The sequence below is a fragment of the Atheta coriaria genome, unplaced genomic scaffold (assembly GCF_025399875.1).
Source record: "Atheta coriaria isolate IRGN ID8LTWV9N9 unplaced genomic scaffold, Caltech_Dcor_3.1 hic_scaffold_3_pilon, whole genome shotgun sequence".
NCBI classification, from domain to species: domain Eukaryota; kingdom Metazoa; phylum Arthropoda; class Insecta; order Coleoptera; family Staphylinidae; genus Dalotia; species Dalotia coriaria.
Window position 1 is genome coordinate 2002814 of NW_027045445.1, and position 15400 is coordinate 2018213.

The window sequence follows — 15400 nt, forward strand, 5'->3', positions numbered from 1 at the left end:
CAGCAAATACTCCTGATGCATGGTCAATAAAATTTGTGTAAACATCAGCAGATGAGTAACACTTCCTGCAAATTGTAAAATGTTTCGCACGCGCTTCAAGAATGAATAAAATTGTTGAAATACCCAATTACTTGCATAAAATTACAGCATTTGCAGCAAACTGGCTTTAAATAGACCATTGGAATTTTAAATTCAATAAACGACTTTTATTTCATGTTGTGTTAATGTAAATGGTGCAGGTTTTGACTTTTATCTTTTCTAAGACTATGTTTCATCACATTTATATTATTTAAGAAAACATTTGCATTGTTTTCTTTGAATGTTTGATGTTTTGTTTTTATTTTAAGGTTTCTGCGAATTCTTTCAGATGGTTTAATAGTGATAAGGAGTAACCGCACATGGCGCGCCTGCCCTAAACATTTTAAGTATTGCTTTAAACCCCTATTCGCAATGGCAACGACATTTAAAGCAATATCAGCACGGTCGTCCGCATTGCAAAAACAGGCGGCTTGCGACGCGGCGGTGCGCAAAAAAAACCGGAGCTCGTTCAGCCATAAAAGCGGCGCTGAAATGACTTGAGACGCGCCTGGGTCCTGTTAGGCAGCGGCAAAGAGGTGGATTTTCTATTTATTACTTACGGTGAGGATCAAATCCGACGATAAAAGCCGGGCACGGCTCTGACGCCACCTCGCCGGCGGGCGTGCTCGGCCAGCACGTCCATCCGTCGAATAAACCCGGACAAAACAATCCTGTAAAAGAAGAAAACAAATGAGTACAAACATCAAATATTCCCACTCAATTAATGACAAATTTATAAACTTCCACGATGTAATTAGTCGAGAGATTGAAAATAATCAACAAGTACCGCCCACAATTTAAACACCGCCGGAAAGTTATGGCTTCATAACGTGCCGCCGTGAAGTGCTAGGATCCATCAGCGTCGCACCATCGCACCACCATCTTGAAACGCGCGAACGGATTTATTTAATAAATATGCTTCGGCATCGTTGAAAAACAACCACCTTAACGGATGCCGGCAAGCGATGCCGGCGGTATAATATAGAAATCTCAGTCGAAATCCTCGCGAAGCTGGTGGGCTGCCTTTTTAATTAAAACTTTCTAATTAGTGCCGACGATTAGAGCGTAAAAGAAGCGAGTCTCTTTAGTTGATTACGCTCACCGCTGACGCCGTTTATTTGTTTGAATGCGGAAGTCGGGCATGACTACTCGGAATAAAAAACCATGTAAAATAGCATCAACGAAATTGTCTAATTAGAAGTCAGTAACAGATGCGTGCGGATTACCATCTCATAATAGTTCTTCCCATTGTTATTTCTAAGTTTAACTCAAAAATAATAATGAAATTTGTAATTATTGTAAAGTTTCTTGTTTACCATGAGTTTTGTGTTTTGTGTGGTTTCCTTTTCTCTTATCGTTCATCAACATAAAGCAGTGGGCAGAAATGTGGAAAGTTGGATGATAAATGCAAAATGTTTGAAATTTATTTTGAATGTGGGAAAATACAATACACATTGTCGAATATTATGTTGGTACAATCTCATAATAAAAATAAATTGTTTCAAAAATCCACATGTTTAAAAAATCTCATTTTTCAGTATGCGTAATAGATTAAGTAACAAATGGCTAAACGAAGGCATTACAGGCGAGATTTCCAGACATTTGGTTCATAGGCAAATGCGCAGGCGCTTGCTCCGTCCCGTGCATAATGCAAGTACATAATGAATATTATGTACGGCTTGGCCGTCCGTATATAAAATACCACTTTTTGTGTCTAAAAACCATGGAAAAACTGGCCCTTTATAGGTGGAAGTAGAAAAATCTAATTTTTAGTATGCGTATACATTCATAACCTATTATTGCAGCCACTAAGTGAAATAATAGCGCACTGTCTATCAATAACAGACACTGTACTTGTAACAAACGAAGTATAACATGAAATCGAAATCGATCTGCATGTTTCATGTTGCAATTTTCCATTTTCATACTCTACTCTACGAGAGATACACTGTAAGTGTTCCACTAACTTTCGATATTTTTATTTCGCCATTTTTCATTCTGTCGTAACAACAGCGCCCGTGAAACGCTGCCAGCAGTGGCACGTATTAGACTGTGAAGTCGATCGGCAAAACCCGGAGGCTACACATGTACCAAGTTGCTTTTTAATAAAATATTTCCGTCACGTCGGACGTCCGATGCAATGCAGGCACACTTCCACCACGTTTATATGGCGCAAATGTTGACGTTTCCTAGTCTATATAATAAGATAATATTATTCATGTTGAATAATATTTCATTGGGTTACATTATTTAACAGGAAATTAATATTTAAATAGATTCGTAAATGTTGTTCAAGTATTGACGATCAAATCAGTGAAAATAAAAAATATATAAATGGAAATCCCGGCAATTTGCATAGAGTCCAATAAAGAATTAAACATTTATGTAAATTATTCTAGAAAAAGAAATACGAGAGTAATCTGAAATGGTACAAGAAATTTGATTTTGTATGCGAGGCTTGCTTGATTAATGATTTGCCAATTTACGAAGCGTGTAACTGTAACGCTTTTTATAGTCTTTAGTGAAGTTTTTAATTAAATTTTTCATTAGTTACTTAGCGAAACTTGGGAATAATTCGCTAAAATTACAAAAATTTAATTTTATGATTAAAGTTAGTTTAGAAATTATCATTCGCCCGAAATGCAATGAAACTTCAATTAAACTTGCAATTGCACGCGTTATAATTATGATGAACCGAGCGTGTTATGAGACATGTGTAGCGCCAGCGAATACGGGAAAGATTTAATGCATTAATTTGAATAAATCAGAGCGAATCTTCGAGCGAATCATCCAACTAGCGAATGATTGAGCTCAGGGAGTGGCGTGGCGCAGAGATGGCATGACAGCAACGCGTAATCAGATGAATTGTATGCATGCACGCGATGCACCGCTGTAAGGGATGTTTTACCTATGCAATACGTGCACGGCGAGTCAGCGAGTAATGAGAATCGAAATGAAAATTACGAGCGCAGCGCCCCGAAGTGAGATCAGCAATAATGCAGCTATAGTAATATTACCCACGAGAAAACCGAAAATTAAAATGATTTTTTTCTTGCTTTTTGCTCGTTTTTTGTTGTTTACTCATCATGCAATATCAATTTCAATACTAATATTTGTTTAAGAAGATGTATTCGCATATTGTTGTGCAAAAATGTTGTGAAAACCCCGGCGCCATTTGGAAATGTCAACAAACTCTCTTTTCCAGCGCTCCACGAGTAAAAAACTGATTTAGACTGGCGCACTGACGAGAATAATAATATAAAAAAACGTGACGTCGAAACATCTTGCCAGTGTTCAGTTCCCACAGTGCATAGATGCTTCGAAGAGGCCTTCAAGATGTAAGCAAATATTCCAAAAACGTCGGATTGAGTTACACCACTACTATTTTCTATGTTGTTCTCTAACCAATATCATGATCATGAATGTGCAAGGTATGATTGCGTCGGTAGGTGCTCATGGTTCATGCGTGTCATGTAATTTTGCACAATCGAGTGAATTCCATACGTGGAAAGCCGTGAATGTATTTTGCGTTTCAAGTGTACTTCTTTGCCTTTTAGCCGGAAGCAAATCGGAATCGACGACGCGGCTCACTCACGCACCACCGGCGGCTGAAATAAAATTTCCCGCGGTGACAGGCGATGCGATGCATCACTCCTTCCGCCAGCATCGGCAAAGAGTAGCTACAGTGCGGACCTGACATCGCGACATGGTATTTATGAATTTAATGTCAATATTTGAAGAAAACGACGGCGGATAAATTGGATTTGAATTCAATTTCAGTTTTTATGATAAAAAACGGACTCGTATAGCAATATTGTTGATTATAATAAAACACCATGTTGATAGTTTAAAACAATTTGTATAAATATACACTTTTGCAAAAGGCAGCACTTGACTGACACTTGCATTTGCATCAGAGTACGAACTACGTCATGGATGTTTATGTAATCTGCTACTAAAACAAATATTGCATGAATTCCTTAATATTTCAGACTTTCTCAAGGTGAATATTATACATATTATTCTTGTCCTGTCAAAATATAACTTTTAAATTTATATTATTATAAACTCAAACCTCAAATGTTAATACGTAATTTGTAGTAGTTTTGTGCGTTGACCTGATTGTCAAAAGATGACTAAACGCGTTTGTGAGCGTTGCCTCCACCGCAACGTATCCTTTCAGCGACATATTCGTTGTGACATATATTCGCTGGTAACGATGCGGTCTTCCGCACAGAAGTAATTTACATCCTGCGAAGCCCCGGCGCGCGTCAATCCAGCGCGACTGGCACACAAAGTCACAATGCCGGCCGCAATCTAAACATCCGCAGACACCCCAAGGAGGTGCTCACACCGCTCAGTGCCGCCGCTGAATCATTTAGTGGAGGCTTGCACGGAATGCTACAAGTCGAACGTAAAGTAATGTGCACGGCGGTTGGTACGGTGGAGATACAGAGGATTGAATTCCTATGTGGTAGTCACGAGTGGAATCACTCGAGCGTGCAATGATACTAGGACCGGTACTAGAAACGAGACAAGAACGTCAGGGTGTGCAGATATGCGCTTCGAAAACTTTCAACTCTTGTTGCTGGTTGCCCTTTCTTGTCGAGATTACATCACTATTTGAATGTGTCAAGTGTCGCAGTTTGTAAATCTTCTTCAACTTCTTTTATTACAAGCATATTTTTGAACATTTGTTTAAAATAAATTTAAATTATTTACAAGCTGTTAAAAGTGAAATGGCAACACTTAATAATTTAAAGTGTTTATGCGCAAAAATTGCGAGAGCTTGCGAAAGGAAATTGACTCTTATGCAAATGTAAATATTGTCTCGGTAACAAGTTTTTCAAAGAACAGGAAACCCTGGAAAAAGTTAGCACTTGGCCTGCGTGTTTAATTACACGACTTGATATTTCAATCTTCAACTTCGCGCGCCTAATTTTTATTAGTATTGGCTTCTTGGCCTCGCAACTGAGAGCGAAAATGACTTTTTCGTTTCCGCCAGTAAGCCTCTCGTAATTAAAAACATGATGAACTTGTTATTAAAACATTTTTATCTTTCAACAACTAGTAATTAAACTGAATAAAAACAAAAAAATACATTAAAACGATTTTGCATAGTTCACACATTTGCTATTGAGATACGAGTATAGAAATAGAAAATGAGTTTGCGTTTGTCGTGTTGTAGATTTGTAAAGTTAAATTAAACCAACTTCATTTGAAGCTCCATGTTCGGTACATTGTTCAACTTTGCTACAATACAAAGAAGAAAATTTCGAACAACTGTATAATTTTGCTTTAGATTGTGCGCTTGGATATTGATTGATAGTCTGCCGTCGACTGTCGGCATCTTATTGGATACCCTGGCCTAAAGGCAGATGCGCAGCCGACATTTCCAAATAGCTCAATCTAATTGACCGTGTGTCGCGTTGATTTGTATTGTACTACCCATGTTACGCATTTCCCGAAACATTCCTGCAGGAGATTTTGGCTGCATTCCGAGATAACCAGCATGTCGTTGTAGGTATATTCAAAGTTAACTGGTTTCACAGGTGGTGAAATATGCCCAATCAAAGAGTAGTAAAATGTTTGTAATCTTTGCTTGGATTGTAGTGATTATACCGAGGTAGAAAGACAAGAAAATCGTGGTTTTGCGAAAGAAAAGGGAATTTGTACGCCATGCCAAATATGCGCACCAGTCGGCACCGCCAACAGGTGGTTGTTATAAGAGAAAAGAGAAAATCGTACACTGTACAGATACTTGTACGTATTACCTATGAGTATTATTTTGCTAAAAATTAAAAAAAACGTGTTGTCCTTAATATTTTTCATTAATAGCATGGTGTATCTACCTACTACTTATCTACCTACTTAGTGTAAATTTTTTCGATATAAAATTATGAACAACCAGTATAATATCCTATTAAAATACTTGAGATGAATGTTTCTCGCGTGTCTGCTTCTGTGCGCCGAGTGGCGTTTACGCCCTCGCTGAAGTAGCTATAATATTGAAGCACGCCCGCCCTCCGTGCGAGCATAAAACCTCTGATGATTCAAGAGCACAAACCGCAAGACATCGCGCGCCCCTCGCCACGCATCCACTTCTACGGCGTAAAAACAACCCTTCGCCGCTCGCTTACGAATAAGAAAAGCGAGTGGTTGCGCTCGGGCGGTCGACGTCACCGTCAAAGAAGTGCGCAGTGTTTAATGCAAATGCAAAGGGTGCTTGTGTGCAGAGGGGCGAAACACTCTGGCGGCGGCGAACCGCAGCAATCACGTCGACGCTTTTAAGTAAAGTGCACGTTTTCTTCGCCGCGCTTACGGCACAACGCTTACCTTGCGTGGTAAAATCGCCGAAACCATCTTCGGTGTTGCTGCTGCCGTTCAGCCGCGCGATGCAATCCTGCTCAGCCAAGCGGACCTCCTCCACCGAAGTGTAGATAGATGAATCCGACATTGTTATTATTTTTATACACAGAACACCGTTTTGATCTAATTCTCAAGCATGTTGAAGCGTTAACTCTGAAACAACAAGTAAATTAATTTTAGTTGTAGAAATGTAAATCTTTATCTTTTATCTTTACAAATGTAAACAAAAACTTGCTGGTCATGCACTGCACCGCAAAACAATAACAAACTACGCGTCGTGCACGGCACGACTGAAAAATTGCAGCAGCTGTTACTACTAGCGCCCTCTAACGTTGCAATAAATCACTATGTTTATTATTGCTTGAAATTATTCATAGTATTCAATGTAGTCATTCAGATGTAAATGCAAAAGCGTGGAAGGCGTGAACACATTTTTAATAAATTCAGCGCAAAAAAATGTCCCAAGTAAAAAGAATCACAAAATCGCTGCCTTTTTGAAGCTGACGCTGGCGGTTTTATTCCGAGTAACTTGCTCTTTTGTGCATGTTGGTGCGGTTGAAAATTAAATTCTGGCCGGAATTGAACGAATTACTCGTCGTTTATTTTTTGTCGGTTGGCATGTTAAACCCTTTTCGGAGCTTGCTTCATGTCGCTCGCCTGGTTTCCATTTACTCGCCGCCCACTTTTTGTGCACCAATTTTTCTTAATTGCGTCCGAGTTTTTTCCACCCCCACGCGGCAGTCCTTACATAATTCCGCCACCAATTAGTTAAGGTTTAATTTAATTCCACCTCAAATTCAGGCGAAAACTTGACGCTGGCCATAACTCAATCAACTAATTAACTTCCGATCGAACGATGGATACACTTAGTAAAGCAAAGTCAAACGGAATGTTGTCGCAGGAGTTTTTGTAAACCAAATTAGAACGCAAAAAAGAAAAGAATTAAAACAACAAATGCAAATTACATTTGTTGCAGAATTAAAAATTAAAAAATTTAATCTTGGTTTGTAGAAGTTTTCTTTTCGTTTATTTTAGTCAATTTTACCCTTTCTTTGTTCATGTTTCACGATTTATCAAGACGTCGTAATTTCGGACGGTTATGAAAAATGAACGAAAATCTTTTTCATCTTTCATGGTTATTTCTCAAAAATAATAACAAATATAAAACAAGCGAACCTAATGGGCCTTTATTATTAATCCGAGTTGGTGCAAAGAGGAGAAACAACGTCCTCATCAAATTCCCAGCCATGTTCGATGTTCAATTGTGCATTCTACCGTTCAAAAGCAGCAAAAGCTCTTCGGGGAATTTGAGAATGACGAAGTCTATAACGTCAAGCTTGGGTTTACATTTATCCTGAGAGCTACTATTAATTAGTTTGGTATAAGAAATGCGAACTAAAATCTGTAGTTATAATATTTATTGATTAATTGAAACAATCTGTATATTTATTGCGTGTCGGTTTAGTTAGCATATTGGTTAGTTTTGAACGCCTGTGAATAATGATGGAACGTATACCCTCGTTAAGCCGCAAATTATTGTAATGTAAAGCGGAGCGCTTTGAAAAGGATTATATAATCAATATGTGTTCACAGGCTGCTCCATCAACAACCAGTTCAAATTCACCGCTCACAATTCACAATCAATTCTGCAAACCATAACTTCAAACCAAAATGTTCCAAATCAATAGAATTCAATTAATTTAAAAAAAATTCATTCGAATAAATTTTATTTATATGCGTAAACGGTTAACGGTTTGTATCGGAAAAGTTTTCTTCGTGTTAATTGTTACAAGCATCCGGTATTGCACTTTCAGTTAGTTGTTCGTGAAGATGTTGAAAAAGTTTATTAGAAACTCGTTAGTTGTGTTGCATTATATTGCAGGTACTTAGCTAAGTTAGCACAAAAGGTATAGGCAGACAAATTAGATTTGTTACTTGGCGTACAACTTCGGACCAGAGCTGTAAAATGATCAAATTGAAAGTGCGCCTTAGTGTGCAGCTTGAAAGTTTTCCGCAACAATTTCTCCTTCAAGTCTGCTATTGCATTCCACTTTAGCGCCGTGAATTTTCATATGAAAATTTCCAACTTCTCCTTTGGGAAAACAAAAAGAAAGAGGAAGTAGTGAATCTTGGGAATGCACGTGCACTTTGACACGCGGAAAATATTTATTAAATATTGAAAGTTTTAATAAAATATATACGTCTGCATCAAAAATTTATTTGCAGTTCTAGGAAAGTAAAAATTAAAAAAAATTATGTTCAAATACATTTTCACACGTATACGAGAAAATGTAACCAGTTGAAGCAAATATTTAATTGATACTGAAAAGTGCATTCCACGCGCAGTAATGCAATTAACCTCGAACTGAAGCCTCGGATCTAACAATAGTAACACATATAAACACCACTCGATAGGTGCAGATACATAGTATGTATTTGGTATTGTGGTTAATTCAATATTGATCGTGTAAATTCAACATTTACACAGCAATATTGTATATTTTTCTTATTGTTGCTTTATTCAATACCAGGAATTAAGCGACATTTAGGCCGAAATAATGTTTACTCAAGTGAGCTTGACTTAAATAGCCATTCAAATGTCCAAGGGGAGAGTGGCACGGCATGTAATTATTTCAAGATGAACCGATAACGCGCCGCACAATAATATCTACTATCAAAACACCTTTGCTTGCGCGCAATCTTTCTACAAATGTATAACTAATGCGGACAAAAATAGTCAACAAACGGTTCTACAAATTACGCGTTTCGAAATGCTAAGTACAAAATCAATACTTACTAAAACTAGTGACATATTTTTCCTACCAAAAAACATGTTTTTTTCACGTTTAATTCACTTAAACTTGTTCAAACACACAAATATTACGTTTAATTTATTATTCTCTGAGTATTTTCCGGTTTAGGTAATGGGGGCAACACCACCTCTTCATATTATTGGCGTTAGTCATCAATGTTTGATTCTCGTTTGCTAGAATATTTGATTTTAAATATTAACCACTTCACGTATAGAAACATTTAACCTATTGAAATTTCATCAGCTCACAATTTGCTAATTGGGAAAGTTTGCGCTTACGAAATCAACTTGGATATGTGGGCACAGTGTCTGCATAGTGTATGGATTGATTTATGACCTTACTGATTGAACGAGAAACCAAGGGTGAGGCAACAGTTAAAAAAAAGCAATAAAAAATGTTTTCGACAAAAAGTTGATTTTTGCTATACCAGAGGGTGCTAAAAATGTACAGGATTTTCTCTCAAGCTTGAATACAATTACTATCTAGTTTATTCAGAATGTGTACATGGCTTCCAACATTGTAAGAGTAATAATGGAAAATTGGCCATTTAAAAACATGGAGTTTTCATGCATATGCAATACGCGCGAAGCCGAAACAAAACGCGCGAATGGTTAATCTTGGCACGCTGTAAACCAACTCGTAAAAATCTTTATTACATTTTCACAGCCTGCCTGCTTCCTGTTCATCGATAGTGAGATTCAATTTGTTCCTGTCCGGTTGATTGACATCTCAATAACGCCAACAATCAGAACAAATCATTTACAGAATACGCAATCTAACCTACAAACTATATTTTTAAACCCCCAGACAATAGACAATATGATAAATTTAATGCATAACTCTTGTTAATTAAAAGCGCAAATCCCTAGGAACTCTAGTTAATTAAATTTCAGCTTAAAAACTATACGAACGCAACATGAACGTAGAAAAAACTTTTAATGGTCATTCTCGCATGAATCACTCACACTTTATTTACTCATGGATTACGGTCAAAGTTTATACTTTGCAATAATTTGATCTTTATGCTTTGCATATTAAATCATAGATAATCTGGTGTCGGAGATGAATATCGAATCTAATTGCCGATATTATAATGACTGATGAAGCAAACTCAAGCACACATCCACCGAGTTTGCAGTCCAACAACCTGAGGGGCCTTTGTGGCATACATTGCGGTTGTCCGGTCGCAATGTCTTAATATAAATTACACGTCCTGTACACGACATCCTCTGCAGTCTCTGATACATATTGTTGGTCGGGGAGCACGTAACAAAGTTAGCAGCATCGTTACGCTCACCATCCCGACAACCCCACAACCCAACAACCCAGAAATTGTCGTCGTCATCAGCTGCTGGGGCACAGCACAACTAGATGTTATAATTTTGCACGCTCTGAAGGACACGCTAGTTAAGTCCTAGACTTGGCTGACTCTATTAGTGAGTTTGCATTTGCAGCCAAAAGTTTCCATCTTGTACACAGCAAAAGCAGCAGGGGAATTTCGTATTTTTCAATGTCAACGTAATGAAGAAGAATTTGATGTAATTTCTAATTAATACCAAGACAGTCTGTGAATTTGACACCTTTTCTTAATTATGTTTTCGAAACAAAAAGAAAATATCTTCAAAGCAGACGCAGTTTCATAATAAGTAAAAACCACGTAAAAACTTGTTCCATTTAATTAAGCCTCTTTGATCTTTCGCATTAAATTTCTGTTAATTAAAAAGCATAATAATTGTTCAACGAGGCTCTCCTTTCGTCACTTGAACGCGTTTAAATAAAAATATCTACTTTGCGCAAAGAAAATATTTTAAAAAGTGTTAAGCTAGTAAATATTGCATCAGTCGTCTGCGCTATATGTAGTTGATCAAAGTTTCCAGCTACTTTGAAAAATTTTCCCCCCAACAACTTTCAACTTTCCTTTCCGAACATCGTCCTTCTTAGACGCGTCAAGAATACTTGGGTTTCGATTGCCGCTCAACGCAAACATGCCAACTTTTAGCTCGTCTGCAAAAAGTGTGTCCGAACTTTTTGAAAAGATTGTCAAGTGGAATTTGAATTGCGAGAGGGTTTTTGTTCTACATCTATAGTTAGTTTTACTAGTTGCAAACCGAATACCGAGTTTTTCGGGTAACTTTTCACCGTTTTTTTTTCTTCTTCTATTTTTCGTATTCGATGTGCGCTGTTGCGCGAAACGTCGAGAAAATGAACACGTAATGTAATGTGATCCTGTCTGTTCCACTAACTGCGTCAAGTGTGAGTGTTAGAGCTTTCGCCTGCCCAGCAGGGCGCGATTATTGGCTTTTTCTTAGTTTCCAATTATGAGTCGGGATGCCTGCAAAATTTCAAACGAAGTGTCTGCACCAATATAAAAAACTCTATTTGATTGAAATTGACTAATGAACTCTGCGAAAACGATACGAGGAAAAATATTTCATCAATTATTGTTAATTAATTAATTTTGCGTGGACGTGACATTGTTTTATAATTGTGAAAGAATGCAATATATACTCGAGTTTCCAGGATATTTAAATAAAAACCAAAAAATGTAACAAATAATCCATTAACTGTCACTCGTTAATTACCAAAGTTGATAATAGTAGAACTTTGGGAGTGCTTGAATGAAGCTGCCATGTTTGTGAAACAAATTTTAAAGCACTTTAAGTACCACTTAAAAGTTTGTAACTATTGCATTTTTCTGCATTTAAACATTAAATTGAAATGTAGACTACAAATGGCTTAATGTTTTGTATAGATATTGTTTGAATGCAGTAAATGCCGTTTTATGACATGGCAGTAAATATCGAAAGCACGATAATCATTCAAAACATTTCGCTTCATAGGGGTAGTAAAATATTTATTTTGCTGATTGATTGATTGCCGCTCTTTGCTCGCGCCCCACGCCGACACAAATCAGTAACGTAATCGAACACCAGCCTTCGCAACATTCAGCAATTTATTTATTTATTTATGTATTTAAATTTGTCAAACGCAAGTTGATTTAGTACTTAGGTACACAGCAATAAATTAACATGTAATGAATATAGTTATATGTATATATTTGACTCGTCAGTAATTTAATTCCTGACTATTTTCACAGCTGGAGATTTTGTAAGATCATGAAAATGACAAGTCGTGCATTATGCATTATTGTAATTTAACGGGCTTTGCAGCGGCGAATGTTGCGATACTTGTGCTGACAGCACACAAAAAGCCATAAAAATGTTTCCACAAAAAGTGGGAAAATACATGTAATATGCCTCGTATGAAAAATGCATTCACGTCAACAGCACGCGACCGGAGAATGTGCATTATCCTGGACGTGACTGCTCCCGGTATTTATATGTAAACATTAATTTTCTTATGATGCAGACTTTTCCCTGGAGTGCATTAATCTTACCTTAAAAAGGCATGAAAACGCAATATGATACATACAAAGTACATTTTTAAAAGCAACTACAAATTAACAGAGTAAATTTTATTTTGCATAGGACTGGCTAATGTTGGAGTTGCAATACACTCACCGAGCACAATGGCGTAATTTTAATTTTCTTTCTAAAATGATCACAAATTTTGAAATTATGTGGTTGCACATGGCGGAAATCATATTTGACGAATTTTGCACTTTGCACGACAATCGTAATTTATAATCGCCGTGCATGTGTATCCTAGACGACCCATAAACATTTGAGTAAACGAACCGAAACAAAGACGAATTATTCCGCCAGACCTTGCCGCCTACGCGTGGCTTGGCGAATGTTAAACATAAACAATAGCGTCACCAGCCCGGCAATTAACAAGTAGAGAAGCGTGTAATAAAGCAATAAAACGCGCTTCCCCAAACATTTAATTATCAATACCAACGTGATGCGCATATAGCGGATCAGCAGCGCTATTATTCGCGTACACGCGCGCTATAGGCTATGAAACCTTTGCGATTCGACGACGCAAGCTTTTTATGCGAAGCTTTGATTACGCGCGTTGCTGCCAGACGCAACAAAACCTTCGGTATTAACAGCGTTGCCAATCGCGCATTGAATGTTTACCGGAAGTTTTATGAATTAATTTCGATATCACAGACCACCAACTGTGCACCAAACTATGTAGCAAAGTCAACAGACGAATAACATTGATTGATTCTGGAACGAGATGCCTTCAATTGTGGATCTGTGGTGGAATTGATTACTTTTTGAGTAGCAGAGGAAATAAGATGGATGAGAAATGTGTAACATACGCCCATTGCTGAAAATAAAACGTGCACGTGTGTTCGGCGTTCTCAGTTTAAATTACGGGCAATAAAAGAAATATTAACGACTTGTTTTTATGACTAATTGCTGTACACTAGCACTCGGTGATTATTTTCGCTAATCCTCAGTAATTAATTAATTGTTTATAAGCCCTAATTAAAAATTATACACCTACGTTGCTTTTTTGTGTGCTGAAACGTAAAGCTGGTTGCCTGTAAACAACTTTTTGATATTTGGAGTAAACCAACAGTTTCATTTAGATTTAACCTTTACATTCCATAAAACTTTGCGAATATTCATTAAAATAAATCATCCCCAGCAATGTAAGGCCAATGTGAGCACGTGGAAGCAATCATTTCTAATAAAAGTCACAAACTTTGCCGTTAAATGTGCCGAACTTTTTCGTCTCATTTTTCGCCACTAGGTAAGCGTTCCACTTCGTAAAGTGCGTCGAGTACATTGGTAGGATGTGCGCGTAGAAACTTTTAGCTTCATTTTCTGGCTTCTCTCGTCGCGTAGTTAGGCGACAGAGCCGACAGAAGAGAGGATTAGAACAATGACTTCGGATTAGCTTATATACACACACACCACACTTCGTCGTTGATGCTTACTCATTTGAGGAGAGGTCTCTAACGCACTTCCTAACGCCGGAGCACTCATTGGAGCATGTATAACACGGCGTAAGTGCCGCGTACGTGAACGCATTGGATTGAATGGAGCGTAAGAGGAAATATTCATTACGGAACTTTTCTCTTTATAGCGTGCTGCCGACGAGATTGTTTCAGAGACAAGGTATTATGTCTGTAAGGCAAACACTAAGCAGGAGCTTATTTAGTTTAGTTTGAAGTGTATTGATGTTCATAAGTTATGATAAAAGATCATAAAGCATAAATCATGGATTTTTGCTAATTTTATTTGTAATAAAATCAAGAAACACGTTAATTATTAGTCTGACTTACAAATCAATGCCAAGGCATAGGTACATCAATAGGCCTGTTATTGACATTTGACATTTGAATATTCTCTGAATCCCGCACATTGCAATAGCGTAATCATAGCAGTAATTGCGTGCATACACATCTATGAAATTAATGCTGATGAGAACTAATTAATGCAATCGAACAAAATCCTGCAATTAAAATTTGGATATCAATACCGCATTAACGGTAAATGCAGATAGAAAGAAAAAACAGAATTGACGCCATTGACGTACGTGATGCATGCTGCATCTATGATAAATGATATCAGTCGAATGTACCCACCACAATCTCCTCCCACACGCACACGGTTGCATTTATTTGCTCTGATCCTGTCCATCTAATGAAAATGGAAATTTACGACTTTGCTGACCAGCGGTCAAACACGTACGCCAAATGTACAAATTTATTATCTTATAATGAGTTACGGCCGACATCAATGTCATTTCCTGCTTTTAGCGACGCGCCATTTTCTGGATGTCGAGCAGCGTTGTGCGTTAATATACTAAAACTAATGCCCCATAAATAATTTTCTTGCGATGAACGTATTAATATTTGGTAGATTTATTACGTGTTAATGATTAATTGTGCACCTTTATAAGGGCGATTGCCAACGTGCTAACGTAAACATAATAACAAGCAATTATCAACCCTAATGACCGTAAATCGCAATTTTGATAATGCCTTGTTGCAAAAAATGTGCCACAAACAGGCTACACATTAATCATTCTGCGCGCTACCACCCAATACATTAATTTTCAATTTTCTCTTATATATTAGGCTAAATCCTGGCAAAAAGATGCCTAACATAACCTTCACATATTTAGGCAGTGTTGCCAGATTGCTCCCATTACACCTGAAAGTACTGCAAGTGTTTAAAGTGATGTGTAAGTGACACTTTGAGTTATCGTAATTGTCT

At 37.4% G+C, this 15400-nt stretch overlaps 1 protein-coding gene across 4 annotated transcripts in view; it reads right to left on the reverse strand.

Moving 5' to 3' along the window:
- Dh31-R (Diuretic hormone 31 Receptor) overlaps positions 1–15400 on the reverse strand; it is a 38500-nt gene that overhangs the window by 20213 nt on the left and 2887 nt on the right. For all 4 annotated transcript variants that reach the window (XM_065317803.1, XM_065317804.1, XM_065317800.1 and 1 more), the window contains exons 2-3: positions 6415–6600; positions 639–749 (exon numbers count right to left, since the gene is read on the reverse strand). In XM_065317803.1, coding sequence (XP_065173875.1) covers positions 639–749; positions 6415–6535 — 232 coding nt within the window. In that variant the 5' untranslated portion in view covers positions 6536–6600. The remainder of the gene's footprint in view (positions 1–638; positions 750–6414; positions 6601–15400) is intronic.